General features: G+C 43.9%; 1 protein-coding gene across 10 annotated transcripts in view; it reads right to left on the bottom strand.

Moving 5' to 3' along the window:
* LOC308231298 (PH and SEC7 domain-containing protein 3-like) overlaps positions 1-25,263 on the bottom strand; it is a 109,997-nt gene that overhangs the window by 23,098 nt on the left and 61,636 nt on the right. For 7 of the 10 annotated variants that reach the window (XM_080636508.1, XM_080636504.1, XM_080636507.1 and 4 more), the window contains 3 exons: positions 11,111-11,154; positions 2,563-2,756; positions 95-165 (listed from right to left, as the gene is read on the bottom strand). In XM_080636508.1, the coding sequence (XP_080492634.1) occupies positions 95-165; positions 2,563-2,756; positions 11,111-11,154 (309 nt within the window). Of the gene's footprint in view, positions 1-94; positions 166-2,562; positions 2,757-11,110; positions 11,155-25,263 lie in introns of those variants that run through there. The other 3 variants (XM_080636511.1, XM_080636513.1, XM_080636512.1) reach the window with 3 other exon arrangements.

The following is a 25,263-nucleotide window of genomic DNA, read 5'->3' as shown; positions in this document are numbered from 1 at the left end:
GAAAGGAGCCTGGAGGTGGGCTGCGAGAGCGGAGAGGATGCCTGCTGCTCTATCCTACTTTAATTAGTTTCCAAAAGACAGTGATTTCCCATACCTTCTGCAAGTACAGGACCGTTCCCTTTAGCACAGCATAAAAGGTTTTCCAGCCTCGCTTTCCCCGGGGAGCTGCAAAGAAAACAAATGAAAACCCATTTAACTTGGATCCATTTTTACACTTTGTCTAGGCAACAGGAAAGCTACATTAATCCTGTGTTAAACCTCCTTTGTACTCTCCTTCTCAAAGGACAATGCAACTCAGCACAGTGCCTGCACATACCTGCTGTGTGAGAGAGTAATAAACCAACTCTGACGACAGCCCAGGACTGGATCAGAAGGGAGCAGTAGCAATGCAGAAAGCAGGTCAGAGAGATCCAGCCTTTGTGCTCTTGCAGGTAGGCGGACACTGTCCCTACAGAGCTAGGTCTGCACTCTATGCTGTGACAGTTCTCAGAAGGAAATACCCTTTCTTCATGTTACAGCAAGCTGGCAGGCACTGCTCAGGACCAACGGGGCACTGCTTAGAAAGCAGTGCCTCTCAAGAGTATCCTTCCCTCTTGCCACTGCTGCACACCTGAGTTGGGACTGAGTGGTCAGCTAGCTTCTTGGTCCCCTCCCCTGTTCCTGCAGCCACAGGGGAAGCCAAAGAAGAAAAAAGAGAGGGGAGCCAAACAGAATACTAATGAGAAAAACAAAATCATCCTTCAAGAAACCTAAAGAGGGGGATTCAGCATGATTGCTGCAGTTTGAAATTCAGCTGCAATAGAAGGAGAGAAGGCACAGGCTGTACAGTCACAGCTTGAGACTATAAGCCTGCACCTAAGCTCCACCAAACATGCACCACTTACCAGCATCCACTTGCCTCTGTACTGAAATTAATAACTCATGCATGACTAAAGCATCATTCGCAGAAAGGCATCCCATTCTGATCTTAAGACAGCAAGTGATAGTGAAGAGGTTATTAGTCCCTTGCTCCAGAGGTTAATCGTTCTCATCTTACATAACGGGCCTTGTTTCTAATTGGCATTTGTTTGGACAGCTTCCAGCCACCGGCCCCTGTTACATCCTTCTTCTCTAGATTGCTTAAGTGCTTCAGCCCTCAGTACTCCTTTCCTGAGAAAATATCTGTATCATGCTTGCACATCACTTCATTAGCAATCCTGCATAGGCTGATCTGTAACAACTCCAGTAGGAAATGAAATATGACAAGGTCTAACTAACTTAAAGAAAAAAAAACATTGTCTCATTTTATTTGCAATGAGTCAGAGTCAGAATGTAACTTTTTCAAGAGCTGCAGGACAACGAGAGGCAGGCCCCCTAGATGTACACGAACTTCTGAAAACGTGGCCCTAATTACATTACTCATAAAAGGATTATCCCCAGAATGCCAGCATCCAGTGTGCTGAATAATGAGCAATTCTGATTACTTTTAATTAAAGAAATAATTTAATAAAGGCAACTAGATACAATTACTTACTAAGGTTAAATAAACAGAAGTTTAATAAAGAGGAACCTATTCAAAGCATCCAGTCATCACAAAGAATGAGGTCAGTTTGATTTTGACATCTCTGTTTGGATTTAGCCATCCAGCTGTCAGCCTCCAGCTTACAAACACTGACCTCCAACTGTACCTTCTAAATTATATTAGCAAAACATGCAAACATCAAAGAGCTTAGCCAAACTATGAGACAGTTGCAGTTACTGGAAACCCATCACAAAGTCAGACTTTGCCCCCATCACAGAGTCAGACTTTGCCTTCAGGATTCAGCTGAAGAGTGTGAATCCCAAGTAGGTGATCATCAACAACTGGGAAAAATACAGACGCTCTGAATAGCAGATCAATAGAAAACAAACAAATGAAGACGTCCAAACAACAGAACACAACACAGGTGAATCAGAGACCTTCGATAATTAGTGGATCACAAATGTATGTAGGATAAAAGGGAAAGAGAATAATAAAAGCAAGAGGCACAGCAGGTTTGCCACAAAAAAGGACAGGGAGGAACAGCATAATGTAAATCTGGCTGTTACCAAAAGTTGCTGTACTTCATTGGGTAGATGACCCAAGGCTAGCAAAGTAGGGAAGGAATAGTTACAGTATCTTCCACGTAGAGATAAAGAACAGCCTTTTTTTTAAGACAGACCCAGAGGCATGGGGAGATTTGAAACAATCTGGTGTCACACAAGGAAAAGGAGAATTACCAAACTACTACAGAACAGCTACTGTAATTCACTCCAAATTGTTTTGTCTTCTGTAAGCCATGAGATTCATTTTCTTTTAGTACAAAAGATTTACATTGCCTGCTGTATCACACTATTTATTATGCTTACGTATTAGAGCTGCTACAAATGGGACTGAACATTGTAAATCCCGGCCTAATAGTGGAAGTGTGATAATCCAATTGCTGCATTGTTTCCTATTGCTGCAATTTCCCCTAATGAAGCACCACTATTTGCCTTGAGAAGCATATGGGCATTATGCATGGATAACAAGAAAACGAGATGTTAAGAGTGAAAGATACTCACTTTTCTTTCCATCCATATCTGCATGGATTTTCCGAGCCAGAAATCCAGTCTTATACACAATAGCATTGGGGTCATGAGGGATGTCCAGGAATGGGTTATTTGAGTTGCCAATTCGACTGACAGCCTTTGTCTGACTCACATTATCCTTTTCATCTGTACCATCTGAGTGAGACTTTTTCTTCTCTTCCTCATCCCTTAAAAAGCAGTAAAAAACAAGCATGAATGAGGGACTAACCAGCAAAGTTTCATTTCAGTTATTCTTGCACATTCCTTGTCAAAACATACCTTTCTCTTTATAGGGGCCCTATTTAGAGAAAATCTTCAGCTATGCTCCAAAATACAGTCGGATTATAGCAAAGCTTCAGTTCACCCACTTCACTAGCACAAGGACATAGGAGCCAGACCTCAACAAAGCCTAAGCTTCCCTTTTACAGTCTCAAAAGGCAGTATTTCAAGACTGTTCTGTGTCCTCAAACTCTGCCTTTTTTAATTCTACTTATTTGAGTGCTAAAGTGTGAAATATTTGCCTGCTGGGTTCTCCTGAAAAATCTCCAATTTCTTCATGAGTTCACATGTAGAAGAAAAGAATTAGATTACTACAGATCACTGTGGCTTAGCCCTTAACTTAGCATATGAAACACAGACTCTACCTTTTTTTATTTTCCTCTGCAGACTAGCATAAAAGTAGTAATTTAAAAATAAAAACTACACTAGGTGAATTACATTATCTGTATTTTAGAAACAAAATGCTGCCCAAAATGTTACTTACTGGGGCAATGTATTCAACACAGTTCTTGGGGACAACAACGCAATCCTTTTCAGCAAGTCACAAGCATTGCCTGGCTAATAAATTCCTTTTTACATGTCACAGCCAATTGGAAAAAGGACCAGGCAAGCTAGAAAACAAAGGGTGTCCATCACAAGAGTAGGGCAATGGTTTCAGAGAACAACAGGCCACTGAATCTGGGTGGATGGTGCATTTGGAGGAACCAGAGCTAGTGTTAAATTAGAGAGCAGTCCTGTGCCTTTGAAGTCCCCACACACTCCTCTCCAGGTGACTGGGAAAGGTGTGTCAGGGAGGATGAAGGCTGTCATTGGAAAGTCATGGTAGCAATGCTTCTTCTAAGACCAGCATACGATGTAAAAAACATCAGGATCACTTGAGTGTAATGATGGCTGACGAGGGCGTGCACTTCAAGCTGCTGCATCTCACTGCACCCAGATGGTCAGGAGAGAGAGAAAGTTCAGACAGACCTTCCAATCACATGTATATATTCAAAGGCATCAAATCAGATGAGGATTAGCAAGGCGTATGTCAGTCCAAAAGCTCATCTGGGGGCACACTACAACCACGTCTGTTTATGGGAATTACTATCCCAACAAATGTCCTCCAAGAACTGCAGGCTAGAGCAACAATGTGTGTTATCCTGATCTCTCCTGAAACCTTCTTCTGGGAAATAACTTAGTCTGAGGAGATACAAGGATAATAGATTGGTTTGACAACAAGGAAACCAAATCCAGAAACACAGAGGCTATATTAGTGAACTCAGTAGTGACAGGGAATGTTCCAAGGCATTTGACTTTGATCACTTCATATTACTTTGTGCTTGGCATGGTCTCAGCCCAGCACACTGCCAAACTATTTCAAGACACCACTTAGAGCAGTTAAAAAACACCACAACAGGCAGTATAGAGGCAAGCATCTTTTGTAACGTAAGACTTTTCAACAGTATAGAGATGGATACACATCCACATTTAGCCTGAAAGTCAAGCAAAGGTGCCAGACATGTGATTCAGTTGTATAGAAATGGTGCAGTCAAATTGGTGCACCATACCTTCATGGTATTGTCTTGCAAGATCCTCTGATTAAGAGGAACAAAACTTTTACTTGAAGACTCGATTCTTGCAAGGAAGAGCAGTCCCTGCATCTTTCAGCCTATTGATACATGTTTTCCCACTCAAGAACAGAATGATTTGCAAAAAACTTTCCTTGGTCAAAGCATGCTTTGGTTGAAAGCCTCTCCAACTGGAAAAGAGTAGGAATTTCTGACAATTTTCATTGCCCCATCCTTCCTGTATCTACCACACTTACTAGCTGCTGGTACGTCTGTGGACACACGGCTTGATACGTTTCTTAGATGTTTGTCTGTTCCAGGAGCAAGTTCTACCAACACAAGTCTATGGTACCTAATCCAGACTAAAATTTCTCACCGGGCATAAGTTCTTAGGCTGATTTGTCACGCTGAAGCGCCTTGTGAATTCTGGGATCTCAGCCAAGGACACAGTGGATTTCTCCTTGCCAGCAGAGACCTACTGCAGTAAATGGCTTAGCATTTTTTTGGAATAAGCTATCTCCTTTGGAGCTATGGGAGTGAATTATCCTTTAGTGATCAGCTGTCCTGTGGGAATGTACCAGTGCCCGTACCCAAGCAGCCACAGGTGGTGTGGTGCGCAGTCCTGGGGATGATGGACACCACTAGTGCTGAGTGCAGTGCTCTCGAACTTCGCATCTCAGAGGAAGCTATTAAACAGGAATTCTTCAAAAGACAAATGCAGACAGACCAGACAAGGACAAAATGACATCTGCTGTCATGACTGCTGGTAGCACTGAACAAACCTTTAATTGGTCCTTTAATCTGTCACTGAAAATGGGACGTTGTTGAGACTCAGAAGCCTTAGGCACTTTTGAGAGCTGAGTGCTCTGTCAAGATGCATAAGGTCAAGATACAGGAGCCAGTCTGTAAGATGCAAGGGAACCAGAGAGGCAAGGGGGACTCATTACGTAGAACGAGAAATGGATGCACAATTGAGAAAACAGAACCAAAAGGGGCTTCTCTCTCTCTCTGATCTTGGATATGAAACACCAGTGGAAATAAAACCAGGTGATCTGGGACTCACTTATTAAAATACTCCATTTTTAACAGTGGTCAAGTGTAAGAAGAAAGTGGGGCAACTGAAAGGAGTGTCAAAGTTGCAAAACAGTTCAGGTATTAGCTTTGCTTATGAGCCCTTCAAAGTTGGCTGTATAGATAGGTCCTTGACAGGCTTTAACAAGGATTTAACAATTTGAGCTTACTCCTCACCAGCTGTTAGAGTATGGTTGCAAGAAGGAAGATACGCAGAAAATTCAGCTGGCCTCTGGATACATACAACCTGAAAACTGATCTTTGAAACCCTAGCCTGTGGGAGTGCAACTACTTCCTCATCCTCAGATGTCTTTCCAGAGATGGTTCAAGTTCTGTAATATCCCCAGTGTGAAAGTAGTCTCCAGTGATGCAGGGGAAAGAGTCACTGGGTGGTGTCTCTGTTCAGGTACGTTCAGAGTCACGGATCTAGTGTCACACAGGCAGAGCTCAGGTCCCTGTCAGCGAAAGGCTCAGTGCCTTTCCATGTGGTACAGAAAATAGCACAATCCTTGTGCTTTTGGGGAAAAACCCCATGTTTGTTCCAACAGACCTTTCAGTAGCAAAACACCACCATGAGGGTCCACTTAGGTTTGCAGAACTCTTAAGAGATTTTCTGTCTTTGATCAGCAGAGGGAAATCATTCCTGGCTCTGGGTCTGCAAGTGATTCCTCTGGTGACCCTAACCTCTGACAATTGAAAGGGGCTGATGGCTGTGAACCCTCTTGTGTCTCTAGTGTCTTCGCTCTGCTGGGTACTTGTGACAGTAAAAGGCTACTACCTGTAAGGTTTCTCCAAGAATCTGCTTACAAAGCAAGGAGATTCAGTTACACCTCCCTTAGCTTCTCTCTTTGGGAAGGGATCTGCAGACATATCAGTAACCAGGGCACTGTCTGTCCATGAGAACCAGCACACCAAACCCAGGATCTGCTTGTTCTATCACTTGAAGACACAGCATTAAAACAGCAATGTTTTCCTTACCAAATGCATGATCACTGACAACCAAAAAGAGTTTGGCTTTTAAACACGCAGATTTGAAAAAACTGCAAAAATGCATCTGTCGCCATTTTGGTGAAGAAATATATTTTTGCCTCTCCCCAGAAAGACCATATACAAGAAAAGTCTCTTTTTTTTTCTTCTGAGAGAAAACCATCATCTTGCTCTCTCAGGAACAAACACATTTCTTTATGCTTTATGGTGTGATTTGAGGCTCTGCCTTGGAAAACCTTGAAGTCACTAAGCTGGAAAGACAGGGTCAAGCCCTTCATTTTTAGAAGTCTGCTCTATGTCTGCGTTTTTTCAAACCGAAAGCTCAGATGACAGGGCAAAACCTATGCAAATCCATTTAAAAACCAGCATTAAAAAAAAATCAGATTTGTAACATGTATTTATGAATCTTTGGAACTGATAGCACCTGTAGCAGCAAACTGACTTCAGAAATGACCAGACAGAAGTTGTGGCATCTTTCTCAAAAGGAGGAGAGAAGAAAGGAGAACCAGGTGATTACCACCTGACCCCTCTCAAAAACAACCAAACAGGAAACATCCTGGAACTTGGGAGACAAAGAATTAATTATAACAGGGAGAGATTTCTCGATCTGATCTAGAAAAAGGTGAGCTTCAGCACAGACATCTTTATAACCCCAGTCTCAGTGTCACAGTTTGCCGCAGGAAACACAGAAAGGATTTGGCAGCAGCCCTTCCCCACCATCACTGTGTCAAAGACCTATTCTGGTTTGGCTAGAAGCAGATTATTTTTCAGTGCAGCCCAGAAAAACAAAAAGAATATAACATATCCATGTCTAAATTTCTCTGGAAAGAGAACTACCAGCGACTAGTCAAAACCCAAGTGATTCTCCTGAAAGCTACAATGTCCTGCTGAGAGAAAGCTTTCAGAATACAACTGGCTCAAGTGAAGCCATTTGTTTTTTGCAATTTTGTAAGCAGCGCTTTGGGATTTCATGTGGTAATTCTAGATCACCACTCAGCCTATTTTAAGATGATGATTTTATTATTCCTATCACCTTCAACAGGAAGTAAACACAGTACTACAAACAATGGAGAACAATAATGTTCACCGTCACATTTCCAAGTAGACACCTGCAAACAAAACATACTTAGTTCTGGCGCCTCTGAAGCCAAATTACTTCTTCTTCTTCAGCTTAAAGATGATGATGATGGGTGCAAAAGCAAAAGGATGAGAAACATCTAGAAAACCTGGGCCACAATATTTTGGACAATAGGACTGAAGGGATCTCAAGAGGTTAGCTAATCCGTCTCTTTGCATCTGAAGCTGGACCCACTCTTCCTGACCCATTCTCAACAGAATAAACAGCTCACAAAATCCTGCAGCAAAAGCACTTCCGTAGCTCATCCAGGCAAACCTATGCCCTGGTTTAAAAGACTTATTGCTAGAAAGCTTCTTTTAGAGTTGAATCCAAACTTCCCTTGCTTCAAATTTAAACCCACCCACAATGGGCACAAAGAAAAATTCACACCTTTCTTCTCTGTGACAGCCTTTACACACTGAAATAAATACACTCAGGTCCCTCTCCTCAGCGCTCCCTTTTCCAACTAAACAAACTCAACTCTTAATCTTGCCGCTCATGTTCACAGAATCTTGAATTCATTTCACCTTACGAGTGATGTCAGGGTTGAAGAACAAGAGCATGAAAAAATCTCACGGAAGTATCAAATCCCTCAGGGAAATTCAGGCAGCATGAGAAATTGAGACACAATTATTGGGGCTACATGCACTCCTGGAGTGGTTCCAGTAACCTCAGCACTCTGAAAACAGGATGCATGGACTAACTGGATGAAATAGTACATGGTTTCACTGCAGTCAATAGGAACTTCTGCCAATGACTTCAGTAAGATCCAATCACCACCTAGTGCTTCCCAAAGTAGAGAGGAAGTATGTAACGGGACAATGACAGAATAATTGTACTTCTGATGGTTAGTTTTCCCATACCGCTTTTTGCTTTTCTCCTAGGACACTGAACAAGGAAGGCAAAAGGAAACAGCAAACAAAGTAAACGGCAAGCAAATAAATGGCAGAATGTTTTCTACTGTGAAAAGCAACCAAAACATTTGGGGGGTGCAGTACAAAGAAGGAGTGCGCTTTCAGGACCCCACATTCACCAGTTTAGAGTAAATTCCAGGTCAGATCTCTCTATTTTAGACCATTGTATGTGATACGCTTTTAACCTTTTGAAGAACTTCAAGCCTGGAACTAGTGCACAAAAAGCAGTGTAATGCAATTCTGTCTTCCAAAGCTGTAATTGTGCTTCCCTGATGATAAAGGATAAATGAATACTCCTACTGAAAGTCTCTAGAGCACATCCGCTGATTAAGGTGTCACTTCTCTTGACTACAAAATTGGAGTCAATGGTAGCCTTTTCTTTCTGTGGGCTTTGGATCAGACTGTAATTCTACTGGAAATGGACGGCAAACCATTTAGGATGATGACACACCTAGCTTACAACTAGTAAGATACGGCTCATGTGGCAGTTTTCCCCCCATGTTACATATTGCTGTTACCTTCCCCTGCCCATGGACTTATTAATCTACCAAAGAATGTACTGCCAGAACAGCTCTTAAACTGCTAATTAGCTCATAAGAGAAAGTCTTAGATACTCAAAGGGATTCTGGCTGGTGGAAAGGCATTCCTTCAACATGCCAGCATCACAAGGGAGCCCTGTTTCCACCTTTGCCTTACCTCCCACTTCTTCCCCAGTACCAGGGAAGAAAAGCAATACTGTTTGGAAAAGAAAGAGAATCTTCCCTAGTCCCATCACTGCAAAAACAGCCATGCCCCCTTCCTATCTGCCTTTCTCTGAAGATCACGACAGCAGAGCAAGAGAGTCATGTGCCTCCTCTCTTTAGCTCAAGGCAGTCCTGAGGCTTCTTGGGGTGATTACTTTACAACAACCACACATCTCTATGAATGAGACGTAGAAAGTGAGGAGATGTGAAAGATCCTGCCCTCTTCTAGCCAGCACTCTCAGCCCTAAAGGTAAAGGCACAAAGTCTTTGACTATGCCCAGAATGAGTTTTGTTTCTCTGCATGCAAAGTAATTTTCCCGTCAGTCCGAGGTATTTGTCTGAGTTTCAAATTGGAACGGACAATTGGCTCCTTTGAGCTCTCTGCTGGGAGAAGGTGGCTTTACACCCACATCCCAAAGCCTTATTTAAGAATAAGTCTGATTTCTCTCTTCCAGCCTGCTTGCAATTTCTCCCCAAAAAATTCATTAGCAAGTGACATGGACTGGACTATGTAAATGTGAAGCAGTTACTACCTATACAGAAGAAAACTCTCTCATAAATCACCTTGACTGAAGCTTACGGGAGCAAAGCCAGGCATAAGTCAGTTCCCACCTGGAGGCTGCCCAAGTGTATTAGACACAGTATGGTCTCTTGGCAAGAGGAGGAAAATTCTGACATTGAGAAAGTCACATAATGGATTCTGCTGGGTCCAGAGTACCAGAGAGAGTCTTGCTAACAGCTCCAGTGTTGTGACATGTAAGATTCACATGGTGTATTCCAGGTCCAAGACACAGGCTGGGAAAATGTCTCCAACCATACTTCTTATAAAGCTCATCAGAAATGGCACTTCTTGGTGATTCCCCTTAGCAGAACACTTTCCTCACTACTCTGACATTATCTAATACACTTACAAACAGAGGCTGCAATCCCAGTTGGGACCAGTAGCCCTTGTAAGTGAGGCTGCACACCCTGCCCTGACAAGAAGTTCATTTGCAGATGATGAACTTAAAACAAGTAAGATCAGAAGCCAATGAACCTGCAAGACCTATGGCAGGTGTTAGGACTTCTAGCACAAAATGCAGGAGCATGCATCCCACACATATATTGTTCTCAAGAAGGTGAGATTTCAGATATGCAAATCCACTCAGGTAAACATCCTGTACAGCCAAAATAGATAAAAGACATATTTTTTTATTTTACTCCAAATTCCACTGTTCTGCAAGCGGCAAAAACTAAAATAGACCCTTCTACTCTTTGCTGGCATGCTTAGACCTCGTGAAACCTAACCACACAGAAATGACAATTTAACACAACGAGAAATTGAAGCTCTCTCTTGTCTGCAGTATTTCCGTAGTTAACAAGTGTTAGGCTGTCAAAAGCCTATGGACAGGGGGCTATCACTTTGTCCAACTTATCATCTTCCATATTAGGTTGTTGTCAAGTTATCCATAGTTAATCAGGAGACAAACCAAGACAATAAAACAATAGCAGGAAACTCAATCCAAGGCATGTGTTTCTATTCAGTGGTTCTGACACAATGTACCAAAAGATAAAGGGAGAAGTCAACTTCTATTTTATTCATGCAGTCATAGAACAATGGAGGATTTAATTTCTCTCTTTTCAGGCTGAAGTTTCCTTCTAAATGAAATGTCCTCTTTCCTTACAAATGCAGTTGGCTCCTATCATTAACAGCTCCCCTCGCTGGAGAAACAGATGAGGCAGTATTGCCAGGTCTTTCATTAACAGAAAAGCAAACTCATTACGTACACTGGCTGTCTTCTACAGGCTTTGGAGCCCACCCAAATGGTGACATAGGACGTATAGAGAGATTACTACAGAGGCACTATTTTTAAACTCCTAATTTCTATGTGGTATACTTACACTGCCCATTCCAGCTTCTCATTCTTGATTGAGTTGTAGAGGGCCTGCAAAGAGAGAAATGAGATGGGATTATTTTTTGACCCCTGCCACACATACATTAATACCCTGACGAAAATTACCTAATACCAGCAAGTGAGATGTCTCTCGCCAAGGAAGTACCATAACTGCTCATGGTAACACAAATCTCATCTAAGGAAAAAATATCAGAACGCAGAGTTTGAGACTACAGTTATTTTCTCAAGCAGGTTTTGCAGTTCTGTGGCTTTTTTTATAATAACTAAGTTTGCAAAAGCCACAAGTCTAGAGCCTTCAAATTCAAGGTCCAATTAACTCCTGATAGTCAGTGAGATTTTTTTGTCATTGACTTTGATTAAGCCAAAATTTCACCCTATGGGCTTACCTGTAAAACTATGCCAGAATAGCTATTTGAAGTCCCTGAGCCTCACAGACACCTGAATGCTTTCCCAGTCACACACCCAGACAGAAACACATTCTATTTCTGAGTGCAAAACAAAATGAACAATAAGCAGGTTTTGTGCTTAAAGATCAATGTCTTGGACTGCACCGTGCTAACATCATTACATTTTTAATTCATAGGAAAGATGCCAGCAGGTCTGACACCAAAGGTCACAATTCCGTTGTTGATACCAGCCTGCAAAGAAAAGTGTCTGGAAGTTGACTTAAGCCTGGGTGGATATCAGACAGTTGGCACAGCTTTCTTTTGAGAGGAAGTAGGTACATCACTTGGATAAGTGTGCCTGATTTCAGCTTTCCAGGAGCTGATGCATAGGATGGGTAAATGCCTGCTATTACTACAACCTAATGGAGTTCTTCAAATAGGCCACTTGATTCAAGTGAAGTATTTTGGTATGGAATGTCCCTGATTCTCACACTTATAATCCACATTTGTAATTTACCTTATATACATAGCTAGATTTACTCCCTCTGGCACATAACTCCTACACAGCCTCAAAATATGTTAACGTGTAGAAGAACTGTTGGTGCACATGATTACCAAAAAGTAGCACATCAAGTATGAACAAGCCTAAAAATCACATACTATAATAGCTATGACATGTTCAACAGCAACATTAACATTTAAATAGCCTTAACTCTGACCCAAAACAAAAATAATTTGGAAAACTGAGGAGCTGAAACTAGCCTTGTGCATATGCCACAGCCAAACTTGCAATGAGAATCCTATGAGCATATCCCACTGCTCATCCTGTGATCCACTGGTTCCTCTCTGAATCTTGCACAAGCTATTTGAAGATCCTTAATATTCAGTTCTGTGAAAATCTGCCTCGATTGAACATACACAAGCAGGTCGAACATACTGGTACAACTCGCCTCACGCTCATGCTACACATGCAGCAACTTTTAGTCAGAGTGTACCATAAAAGTAGGTTTCTCAGAGTAACAGAACAGATATGACCAATAGGAGGAATTATCCCACATCCTACTTATACTGAACTACAAGAGAGAGGTCTCCTAAACGCTAACAAGGGCTTTGCTGCACTATTCATAGCAGTATGATAAAATATTTCCAACTCTAGAGTTTTCACTATTTCTATATATCCTGTCTTCTCTAAACTTGTATAAGAAGCTCGGATCCAAAGGCAAACAGCTGAAGGTGAAGGAAAGGGCATTGCTGGCAGTTTGTAGGTACTTCACTTAATTTTCAGGTGACAGCTATCAAGAGATTTTAAGACCAACCTGCAAGAAGAGGGCAAAAGAAAGGGCTAATATTTCTCCTACCATGCAGCCAGCAGCCCAGGAGAATTAGACTCAACTCTATTTTTCCGCACAAGCTGATGCTAACACCGATTCCCTTGGGTCACTCAATATTTTCTACTAGAAGCCACTATATTTATAATGATTTGGCCAGAGCCTTCATCTTATTCTTTGACTTGTTCTTTTCTTCCTAACTATGATTAAAATATTCCCTTACATTTTGAGCCAGAAAACTACTTCCAAATATAAGGCAAAGAGGCTGCATTTTTTTCCGCAGTTGCCTTCTCATTTTTTCAGAAGCAGCATTTTTCTTGCCAGCTGCTTGGATGAGCTTCTGAGATGCAGCAAAAACCTGGCCTGGGGTACCAGAAACACCTTTTGCTGCTCTCTGGCCCAAATGCATACAAGATTGGGTCACAACCTCTGAAAATGAACACCTGCCCTGGGCAGTACTGCTTTTTATCTGATTTTGCTAAGGAAGTCCCTAGGGATCATTATGGCCAAAGATCAGGACACACATAAGCAGCACTCCAGATTGGCTCAGGAAGAACAAATGCCCCAGGCTTTTGCCTTGCAGCAAGTGACATGTACTTGTCCTGATATTTACTGATGAGCCAGACTCCATCTTCTTTCTTTACGGAGGACACCAACCCAGCCATGTGGCATACATCTGATGAAGGACACAGTATCCCCCATAGAGCACCAAATATAGCCTCTGAGAAAGTCTCTGCTATTTACAGAAACGAAAGAAAACCCTAGACACTACCCACAGCCCAGGAAGCTGTGTACAGGGCATGTTTGGTGTGTCTACAGAGTGTGTCCAGTGAGACCTCAGTGAGTAGACTTCTCAAGGGATGGAGATACGTGAGTTCTTGTGCCTGCACCACAACCCAGCTCTTCGTCAGAGACTGCTGCCAGGCAGCACACTCACCGCCTGCAAGAGCCGCTTTATGTTCTTTCTCCAAACCAATTTATGCTTTAACATTTTCCTGGTGTCTACTGGGCTCTTGCATGATCCGGGGAAGAAAATTTTCCTCCTCCCATGTTTTGCAGCCAGTGGCAGGCATGTACAGCACCTGCTCTGTCATTTAATTCATAGCTGTTTCCCAAGGCAGCATCCAGACAGCAGCTCTTTTCAGCAGCCATTTCTCCAGAGTATGATTAAATCAAACAAACTTGGAGGCAAGCACTTAAATGCTTCACCAGATTGCAACAAAGCTGATCAGAAATTATGGTGCGGACATGACTTTCACTATACTTAACCAGCTGCAAGGACATATTTTATTAACTCACGTTTTCTCTATGGGACTTGGGAGCAGGGGGGAAGCTCTGTTTTAAAGTACTCTTACACTTTGACAACAATCACAGTTTCTTACCTGCTAGCATGGCAAGCGCTTGGCAAATTTGCTGTCTAAGCTAGAAAACTGGAAGCTGGACCACAACATGGAATACCAGAACAAATACTGCACGAGTCTCATCTTCCAAGCTGGACTGATACCACTTGGAAAGGGGAGAGACTTTCTATCTCTTCTTTCTATCTCTTTCAGCACCCAAGGCTACTGTAGGCAGGATCCAAATCTTCAGCTACTAACTACTCAGCAGTGCCTGACTTCACTGCTTCAACCCTTAAGTTCAATTACCAAGACCACAAAAACCTATTCCTTACAGCTTTCCCCTCTCTGAGAATAGCTGACCTCTGGGTCCACCACACCTGAAGCTCAGCACTGCTCTAAGCTCCCTGGAGAAACTAATGCAGTTTTGAAATAAGAATAAAAGAAATGAACTGCTGTATAAAATGAAACAACAGGGAACATCCTCCAATTTGACCCCTGCACACTGCAGTGTAAAAAAAAAAAAACAACCCAGGACTGATTATGTGTTTGTGGGATTTGTTTGTATTTGTTCACAAACTAGGAAAGAGACTAAGAAATTTACACTTTTTTTTTTTCTTTCTTTTTTTAAATGGAAGGCTGCAACTCTGTGAGAAACTGCAAAATTCCATCTCCATTTTCCCTTTGATGAGTAGGTAGGTCAACCAAAAATCCAGATTTCTACAAGCTCTCACCAGTTGATAGTTTCATTCCAATTGGAAAGAAAAGCAAAGCTATGCAGGGAGTGCTTTGAAAACTCCTGTTCATTTTATGAAGCTGGCAAGAGAAAAAGGTCACTCGCCATCCTCACCTCCCTCAAAACCTTGTCACATGCAGGAACCACTGGACCCATTTATACAGGCAGCTTTTGGCACCTGCTGACTGTTGGCCATGCTGTGAGTCAGCCTCCGCATGCAGAAGCCATGAACAAAAGAAAGGCACAACCAGGTGTACTTACAGGGACAAAGCCACAATGAATTACCCAGGTACGCATCTCAGTAAATCACAGAGCTGGCTCTTGAAGCATACTACTGACTTTCTGTACACACGTACACACTAGCCCACCCAGAAAAGCCTGCCAAGAGAGGAAGGAGTACACCACAGGTATTTCTTACATCTGTTTTGGGCACAAAATAGGAGCCAGAAATGCCTGAGTGTGAGTAGATAAATTGGCAAAACCAAAACCAAGTTCAGAGAGCCAGCAGGGATGACCCAGACTGTCTTCTCCAGCTTGTGTTTCCCAGGCTTTCTGCTCACACCCAGTTCTATCCTGGTTTCATAGAATCATAGGACAGTTTGGGTTGGAAGGGATCTTAAACCTCATCTAGTTCCAGCCCCCCTGCCATGGCCAGGGAGACCTCACACTTGACCAGGTTGCTCAAAGCCCTGTCCTACCTGGCCTTGAACATTGCCAGGGATGGGACATCCACAGCGTCCTTGGGCAGCCTGTTCCAGTGCCTCACTACTCTCACAGTAAAGAATTGCTTCCTTATATCTAACCTACATCTCCCCTGTTAAGTTGTTGTTGGGGGAATGGCCATCTGACCATTACAGGTGATACCCTGAGTGGCTTTTGCTGCCGCTGGGACAGGGATGCTCTTCTGCTTTCTGACCTAAGCCACCATCCCCTGCAGCCACTGTGAGAAGAAGCCTTGCCTGGGGACATTTCTTCTTTCCCTCCAGCTGGTAATGGCACAGTTCATCCCAGCCAAGGAAGCCCCACTCACAGCCCTGTGCAAAGATGTGCTCAGTCTTTGCTGTCATAAATGCTCAGTCAGAAGTTCAGCATCTCTCCCAGTTTCTCACACCAGTCCATTGGCTCTGTGCTGGGATCACAACCATCAGCGAGGTACCACACCTGGCTCTCACCATACATGGTTTATTGGGGGGAGAAAAAATAACAGAAGTAGCAGAACTCTATAAAAATAAAACTGGTTACAAAAGCAACAGATACCAGACACCACAGGTGTCTGTATGCAGACCTGATAGGTGTTAATGTGTCTGTCCTTTGTACAAGGGTGTATCTCTCTATCACTGCCTTCTGCCAGGTTTGGATGAGGTGCGACACATCACTATATACCACTCCCGGTTTGGTGTTTCAGTGATTACCTGAAGGCTGACCTTCTCCAGGAACTGTTGCAGATCTACACTACTTCACCATCTCCCGTTTGCCACCCTCCCTCAAAATACCGATCTCGAAATATTCTCCTGTCCTCATGCATAGATCTGTAACACCTGGTGAGGCAAGGATAAAGGCTCTGATCACTGAGTGCCTGTACCTCCTTGCCAGGCTCAAAGCCCACATATCCCAGTGTCTTGTGCATCTTCTCCCTTCTGACGACGATGCAGCAAGGATGCTGGAGTAGTACCCTGAGAAGCCCATGGGTTAGTGCACAGCACGGCATGTCTGCCGATATCACTCTCAATTTCAAATTCCACTGGTTTGTACAACAAACGTTCTTCTAACAAGCCAGCATACATTATTCATAAAACAGCACAGAGCTGTTCAGCAGCATATGGAACTGATGAATGTTGTTTTGGTGTGGGTGGAGATAGGGTTGATAGGAATGTTTTAGGGGGAAGGAAAGGAGATCATTTCACCCAGGGAATTTCAAGTGCGTCACCAACTGGAGGAGAACATTTCTAAGAGAAACTCCTCTGTTAAAAATCTGGTTTGTATGGAGAAGGAGGAGGAGGGGGAGAAAAAAAAAAAAAAGGAAGGAAAGATTGTGCCAGATATATCATCATAAAAGAGAAAAGGATGGTTAGCTGGGGCTCCTGAGAGCCAAGAAATTAATGCTACAGAAGAAATGCGTCCTCTGTAAAATTGATACATGGGGGCTGCTAGAAAAGATTTGTTCTGTACCTGCTGGAGTGTTTCATCAGTGTCACTGGTAAAGGCAGCATGCTGCATTATTATGGGTGAACAGAGGAAAGCCTAGAGAAGTGTTTCTCAATAGCGGAGCACCTACACAGCCTGTTTCAGAAACTGTTTTATTGGCCCCATGCATTTGCAGGCAGGACAGGCAGAGGCACTCTGCAATTCTGACCATGGCTGCGGAAAAACAGTCTGTCCAGGGGCGAGAGTCCAGGGGAGAGACTGCCGAGCACACTGGGTCACACAGACAATCCTAAGGTCCTCTGACTCACCTTGCATGCAACCAGAGAACAACCGTACATCAATTCACAGCATCCTTTTCACAGGTTCTCCTGCTGGCTTGAGGCTGTGGTACCTACCGATAATATACTCCTGGGATGCATCAGGTCGCAGAGCCTGTATACATAGGTGCATGTGTGTACGTATATATGTGTGCACAGAAGCACTACCTGATGTTTTTCAAGCAGATGATAGGTCCCTGGGCTACCTAGCTTCTTTGGCGCTGGCAGCAGGCAGACCTCATATGCAGGCACCATGTTGGTGCTTTGCTCACACTGTCTAGAGCATGATAGTATTTAATACTGTCTAGCTCAGCAAAATAGGCTGAGTCACATAAATGCAAAGTATCAGATGAGTATGTTTCTGAGGCACAAATGGGTTAAATCTATCTCCTGTCCTTAGTCAGCCGAACCAGTCACAGAAACAGGTCTTGAGCATTGTAATTACTTCTTATGGGGAGCAGATAAAATACAAGGCAGTCCAGACACAAAGTGGAAAATGCACTGACAAAATATGGAAGAGGGCAAGTCTACAAATCACTCCCTGCTTTAGACTGGGGGATCTACACGGTGCCACTGCCCAGAAAGCCCAGCCTAGAACTAAAAAAATCCCATGAGAGGTGATGTAAAAGCACAGATACACAGACTTACACTACAAAACCACCTTCTTTTCCATGCTGCACATTGGCAACTTCCATGTCTTTTCCACCAACACATCAGTACAGAAGAGCTAAAGCTCAAATATCAGTTCTCTAAATCAGTGACATCTTAGCAAAATAGATGGACAGACAAAGAACACAAGGGGGAACAGACATATGGAAAGAATAGGACTGCCCAAAATCACAAGACCAATCAGTGGCAGAGCTGCTTGTCATCTTGTCAGTTGGGCAGGCATCACTGATGGGCATGCGGGAATCTTCTCAGCCCTCCGTAACACAGCTTCTACAGGTCTTAGATGCTACACAGATACAAATACTTCTGTATGAAATAAGGAAACAGCACTAAAACCCAAAGCTGCAGAATGCTTCCCAACTTACGGAGCTAGGCAGGAGAAGTGGGTATCTCACACAGCACTCAGGAGGCAGAAATACAAATCCCACAGATGAATGAACATAAAGCATTCATTACTGCAGTAGCTAACTAACTGTGTTAGACACCATCCCTACCCTGGGGACATTATACCATGCATAGACAGTGGACACAAAGCCTGGGAGAGAGAACAGAGGTACAGAGATTATGTGATTCACCCAATGTCAAAAGACTCAAATTTCCACCACACGCAAAGATTTTTTGTACATAAATCATCCCACTGAAGACCATGCCGTTACTTCCATGCCTAGTGTGAAAGTGATCACAAGAGCGAGGTCCCAGAGCATCTGCAAGATGCAGCCTTTACTTTGGCATTTGCTGAAGTAGCAGATACTGCATCAGCAACAGCCTGAGAATGATGGCCATGCTATTTCTCCCCCACAGCCTTAGCACTACACTATTTCTTAGTGTATAGGAAATACAAGTCAATACTTAGTCAATAAGTATTGACTTGTCTTAGTCAATAAGACCCTCAAAAAAGAGGTTCCTGAAATTGGACTGAATAGCATACTTCATTTATTTTATATGCATCACTCTGTGATTACAGCTTTGCAGCTGAGGCTCTGAAATAACCATACAACCTGTAAGCCAGCAGAGACTGATCTGCTAGGAACTACTGTGCAGAATTGGGTTCTTTTCACTGTAGCAGAGGAGGTTTCCCTCAAAACAGATAGGAGATTTAGGAAAGGGACAGTACAGGAATATCCATGCATGCGTTTGCCTCTTTGCATACACACGGACACAAGACATGGTTAAATGCCTTTGGCTGATGCTCTGAAATATTTCAGCCTCATTCAACACACCTTTGCAAATGGTGGAAATATACCTTCTATTCCCAATGCAGAATCAATTTGCAGCAGGAATGAAATTAGAGGCATATTCAGTCACTGCATAAAGTTCATCCAGCCCTTGGAGATACGGAGCACCTTTGGGAGGCAGACAGCTATTAAAGCTCGTGCCAGAGGTTCCCGGGTGCCTCTCAGTTATTGAGCGAGAGTGAGGAATGAGGAAAGAAGAGATACTGCATGGAGTGGGGGTTGCTTTTCTAGGGATGGGCAAGGAGATGCTGCACACAGCCACCGTAGCAGCTGGGCACAGCCTGTGCTACCAACCACTACAATATACTAATGTATTCCTATAAACACAAAAGTGATGCCTTCTTAATAAACACTTGATGGCAATATTTAATCATGCATGCAAGAGAGATGATATTTTTACCTAGCACCCACACCTACTGAACCACAGAGCTGTAGAGAAGGAGCAAAAACTATTTCTCTACAGAAGAACATCCCCATTAAACAGATTATCTCAAGGACATCACCTGCCAACTCCGGCAGCTTTCCCGAGAGCAGAGCTCCGATTAGTATTCTCCCTAGCAAGTTTTCACTCTTTACTATTGCACCAAGCTCAGCGACAGAGCATTCCTCCAGAACTGATCATTATCACACATCAGACCTTTTTCACCTTCAAGTCTCCCCTCAAACCCAGAGATTTTTTCTCTGACCTGACAGCAATTCTGTGATCACTGCAGATCATTCAGAGCCCTTAATTCTTGCAGAGCGTAACCTTTTCAACACCGCCACCTCCACTCCCAGCCAACGGAAACACTGAATATTTAGGTATTTACCTTGCTTTCTTTAGTAGAAAACTCAGAGGAGTTGGAGATTTTCATAGACTTTGACCGATGGGACTGCCGCCAGAGAGATTCTTCTCGGGAGTATTTCACCGAACCTGTGGCTCTCACCCGGACTTTGCTGGTGCTCTGAACACTGTTAACTCCAATCATTTCCAAAAGTGAGTTTATGGGATGGGAAGAAGAAACGCTAATGGCACTTCCCAATCCCCTGCAGAGGAACTGGAAAAGGTTACGTCTGGAGAGCCCAGGCTCAAGCAATCAGTGTTTGCTTAAAACGCACTAGGCTGTTTCCTCCAGCATCTTCAGGCACACTCTTTGGAGCCAGCCTGATTGTTCCAGGCATTGCTCACGTCACTGGATGGTTGAGGGGGAGAGAGAGGGGGGAGAGAGAAAAAGAAAAAGAAGAGGCTGACAGAAACTCCTCCCCTGCTCCACTCCCCTCTCCAGCAGCATCAACTCCCCCTTCATACACACACCAACAGCGACAGAGAGAGAGGTGGAGAGAAAGATGCTGGAACAAATGCCAGCAGATCAAGCAAGAGATTCATTTTCAGTTCACACGGCCACACTTCCCTGCCTGCATCAGCCTGCCATGCTCATTACTGCCTGCAATAACAAAGGACACTGTAAAAAGAGTCTTCAATCACCTGCCAGCTACAGGCTTCTGAATGTGAGAAATATGGATGGATTCCCAGCGCACTGAAGAATCAAATGAAAACACACAGCACCGTAACAAAGTTTTGGCAAGCCCCAGAGAGATGACCCAGCAAACCTCCACAACTCTAAGCATATGCACTCATTAGCCAGAGTCCTTAGGGTGCCTTCCCCAGGGATAAGGGACAGCGAGATCACTCTCATGCTGTTCAAGGGGCTTAGGAGAAAACAGTTGAGTTTCCCAAGGTGATCAGTGGAAACCAATGGCAGAGCTGTGAGCAAGCAGCTGGGAGCCCATCTCCTCCCTCAGCATCCAGAGAGCTGTAGCTCCCTGAGCAAACCGCATGCTTCAGCAGCAGACTCTGCCGAGCTTCCAAGCAGCACCCTCTTCCTCCACTGCAGGAAACCCATGCCACACAACGATGGGAGGGTCACTGCCATGGCCCATGCACACCTTGCGTCAAGCACACCTGGAGCCACTCGTCCCCATGCAAGGGGTGAGGAGGCCAATGCCAATAGCAGCCAGTGCTCTTGACAGGGTGGGTGCGCTCTGTAAGGGAGAAGAGAGGTGTTTACCCCAATGTTGCAAAAGCACCATAATTTCTGGCTCCTGGAGACCCAGAGCACAGCAGACTGTGCATTGCCATGGCAACCTCATCCGATGAGAGCGAGAGAGATCTCTGCTCTGCTCCGCATGGGGTTGTGGCAGCTGCCGCACACCGGGGCAGAACGAGGCAGAAGTGTGTGATGTTGGTATCACTCTGAACTCAGAAAAGGCAAACAACTCGCGCAGAGGGAGTGCAAGGAGATGGAACTCACAGCAGGCTAGCACCAGGTTCAGCAATCTGCCCCGAGCCTAAGTTGACTATGAGCCGGCAGTGTGTCCTTGTGGCCAGGAGTGACAATAAGTATCCTGTGGTGCATCAGGAGGAGTGTGGCTACCAGGTCGAGAGAGGTGATCCTCCCCTTTACTCAATTTTACTGAGGTCACATCTGGAGTACTGTGTCCAGTGTTGGGCTCCTCAGTACAAGAAAGACAAGGAGCTACTGAAGAGGGTACAGCAGAGGGCTACAAAGATGATTAGGGGGACTGGAGCATCTCTTCTGAGGAGCAATTGCAGGAGTTGAGCCTGTTTAGTCTAGTGAAGAAAAGACTGAGAGGGGATCTCATTAATGTATAAAATATTTCAAAGATGGGTACCAGGAGGACGGTGCCAGACTCTTTCCAGTGGTGCCCAACGACAGGACAAAGAGCAATGGCCTGAAGTTTCACCTCAATGTTGAAGTTTCACCTCAACATGAAGAAGAGTTTCTTTACGTTGAAGATGTCAGAGCACTGGAACAGGCTGCCCAGGGGGGTCATGGAGCCTCCCTCTCTGGAGACATTCAAAACCTGCCTGGACATGTTCCTGTGCAACCTGCTCTTGGTGGCCCTGCCTTGGCAGGGGTTTGGACTGGATGATCTCCAGAAGTCCGTTCCAACTCTAATGATTCTGTGATTCTGTGCCATTAACCCAGTAGACTAGTCTGGGAGGACACCAGAGCCTCTCATCCTACCCCACCACAATGTACAGGGAGCTGCAAGTCTGCGCACGCAGCCAGGGCAAGGGGTCACTGTCCTGGCATGCCACAAACATCCCACACTGAAGCACATTTGGCAGACAAAAGGTGGGTGACAGGGCTGACTCACACCCGAGTCCCATCCAGTGCCAGCCAAGCCATGCTAATGCAGAGCAAGAGTCTGCTCGCTCTGGGCACAACAGCACCCAGGAATAGGTAAGAAGCAGATGAATTGAGTGGGCTTTTCCCCTGGTTATATCTTCTCAGCCTCTTGAAATCAAGGATTTACATCCTTAGTGGGCAAGTGGCTAGACAGCCATATTATGGTCCTAACTGCATTTCTGCTCATAAAAAAACCTGCTGCATCCCCAGGATGCAGCAGCCCTTTAGTCAGCAATCACCCTTTGCTCATGTTACTCCCAAGGATGCTACGGGTGCAAATCCTTTCCATAGATTGCAATAGGTGTGGGCCATGCTGAAGGACAATGGTTAAGTGCAACAGTGAACAAGGAACCTAAATATCAATATGAAAACTGTCCCTGGTGTGAGAAACTTGTGATTCCCCACTGATCCTGCCTCTGTCCTGCTTGAAGTCCAGGCGTCTTCCCACTTGGCAAAAAAGAAAAGCTCATTTTCACTTTCATGACAGTCAGGTCTAGCAAACCCACCCCTATCTCACACATTATGATTAAATTCCAGATGTGCTCCAGCTTTTTTACACAAACCTGTCATTGGTAAGGGGTATCTGAAGGATCAGAGGACCCTTTTTCTCAGGCAACAAGCAATTACATGCTTTAAGTTACTTGTGCCACTTTCCAGAAAATGTTTCATGTTACTTAACCTGTCTGAAATTATTCTCTGTTAGTAGAAAAGCTTTTCAAATAAAACCTCTTCTTAGAGGAAATTTTCACTGAAAACAGCTCCAGATGAGCTAAGCAGCAGGTCCCGACAGGTGCTACATAAATGGCCACAAATCACTCCCTATCCTCACAGCTCCCTGCCTAGCTGATTATTCTTGTTCTTGGATTTATAAGGCCACCCCCCCAAGCACACTCAACATCTGAAATAATTATATTCCTTAAATATCACGCACGGACCTAGGTCAACGTGAATTACTCAGAGCAATTTCATTATTAAACTCAAGCTAGACTGAATCACGGCAACACTTCTGTTGCCCGCAGCTCAGCGCTATCGCTGCTGACTGAGTGGAGCAGTTTTCTACTTAGCATCTTCCGAACTGAGGCTAGCAGATCCTCAGGCAGGACAGGAACCTTAATTCATAAGGGAACAGGTCTGGTTCAGCTGTAACCAAGCAGCAGTCCAAAACACTCTGGGTGACAAGCTGCATCTTGTCCAATTTTATTTTTTATTTTTCCAGTGGTATATTCAAAACTCTTTTCAGCTCACACTCTCCTCAAGAGAGAGCCTCCTGAGATCATGCTTTTGAAGCCTTAAATGTCTTCAGCCAAGGGATTCAGCCCAGATTTCCTCAGTGCCCCTGATTTTCCTCTGCAAGTGATGATACACCTTGTACTCCTGACAGAGTCAGTAGCCTGCATATATAGTGACTATCATCTTGTGGAGAGAGACCATTCTTCAATGTTAGAGAAGTCCCACCATTTTAGAAATCAGCATGCACACAGGATTGATTTCTGTCTGTAACTGAGCAACAGGGATTTCTGAGGGAGAAGTGGGTTGTTAACATAAATAGAGGGATAGAAGGCATTTTTTTTTTATAGAAGGGCTGTAACTACTCTGCAATACCAGAAAAATCAAAACTGTCCACACCCAGGAGAGCCTCCAGATGTGTCAAGAAGATATGATCTTCCCCTGGATCAGAGGCCAGCAAAAGAGGTGGTAGGAAAGGGGCAGAATGCAGGTATTCAGTCAGTATTTAGTCTGAACAGTCCAGTGACATCACTGGGGTGACCAAAAGAATGGAGACCCTGTATATGGACCTTCCCTACCAGCACCTCTAAGAACAAACCACAAACCAGTAGAAGAATTTGAAACTTCGGGTCAAAACAGATGTAGGTGAGGAGGAAAACCAGAGTGTCTACTATTCCTTCCATCTCACCTTTTCAAAGTCACCCAAAAGCTTTTTACCTGTCATAGGCACTATGGCAGACTACATCGCCCATAGAAGAAACAGGCAGCCGTTCCAATTTAGTGTGCAATAAACTCCTTCCCACTTCTTCCTCCTGTAAGTTTCCCTGGAAAGCCAAACATACTCAGCCGTTTCTTCGTCCTCCAAAGTCATTTAGCAAATCAACAACAGAAGAAGAAAAGCTATGGAATTCAAAGAGAAATTCAGTACTGGCTTTCAGGGACCAAGCCCAAGGACTGCACTATTGTGTCTAAAGAACTCCAATGTCCTCACACAAAGCCGCAAGCATCCATTAGCATCATTTATGCCTGATCCCAGTGACAAAAAAAAACAAAACAACAAAAGCCAACAAAATGCATAAACACGCACACATCAATTACGTAAAATATACTCTCAAGAGCCAGTAACGTATTTGTGCAGCACAGAAAAGCAGCATTTTAATGCTGGTATTAAATACTGTTTGTTAAATAAACAACATTAAATCTTTCATAAGATTGCTTTCCTCCTTCCTTCACTGTTGATTCCTTCTTCTCTCCAAAAGGGACAGGGAGGGGAAGATGAATTCTGCTGAATAAGCTACTCATACACCATGGCTACAGAACTAGAGCTTAACAACCGATCAACAGTAACATTATTGAACTGACATTCCTCTGATATTAAGATAATGATTTCTGTGGTCTGCTGACTAGGGGGAGCTGACAATCAAGATTAAATCTAAATGCCTCCAACTGCCATCCCCATAAACAGCAGAAATACTAGAGCAATCCCTTCACTTCTACATGCATAAGCAACCAGGTCAAAAGGAATCCTAACAGGGTAAGAGCAGGTATGCTGGGAAAACGATATT

Source organism: Psittacula echo, assembly GCF_963264785.1.
Source record: "Psittacula echo genome assembly, chromosome: Z".
NCBI lineage: Eukaryota > Metazoa > Chordata > Aves > Psittaciformes > Psittacidae > Psittacula > Psittacula echo.
This window is presented reverse-complemented; position numbering and strand designations above follow the sequence as displayed.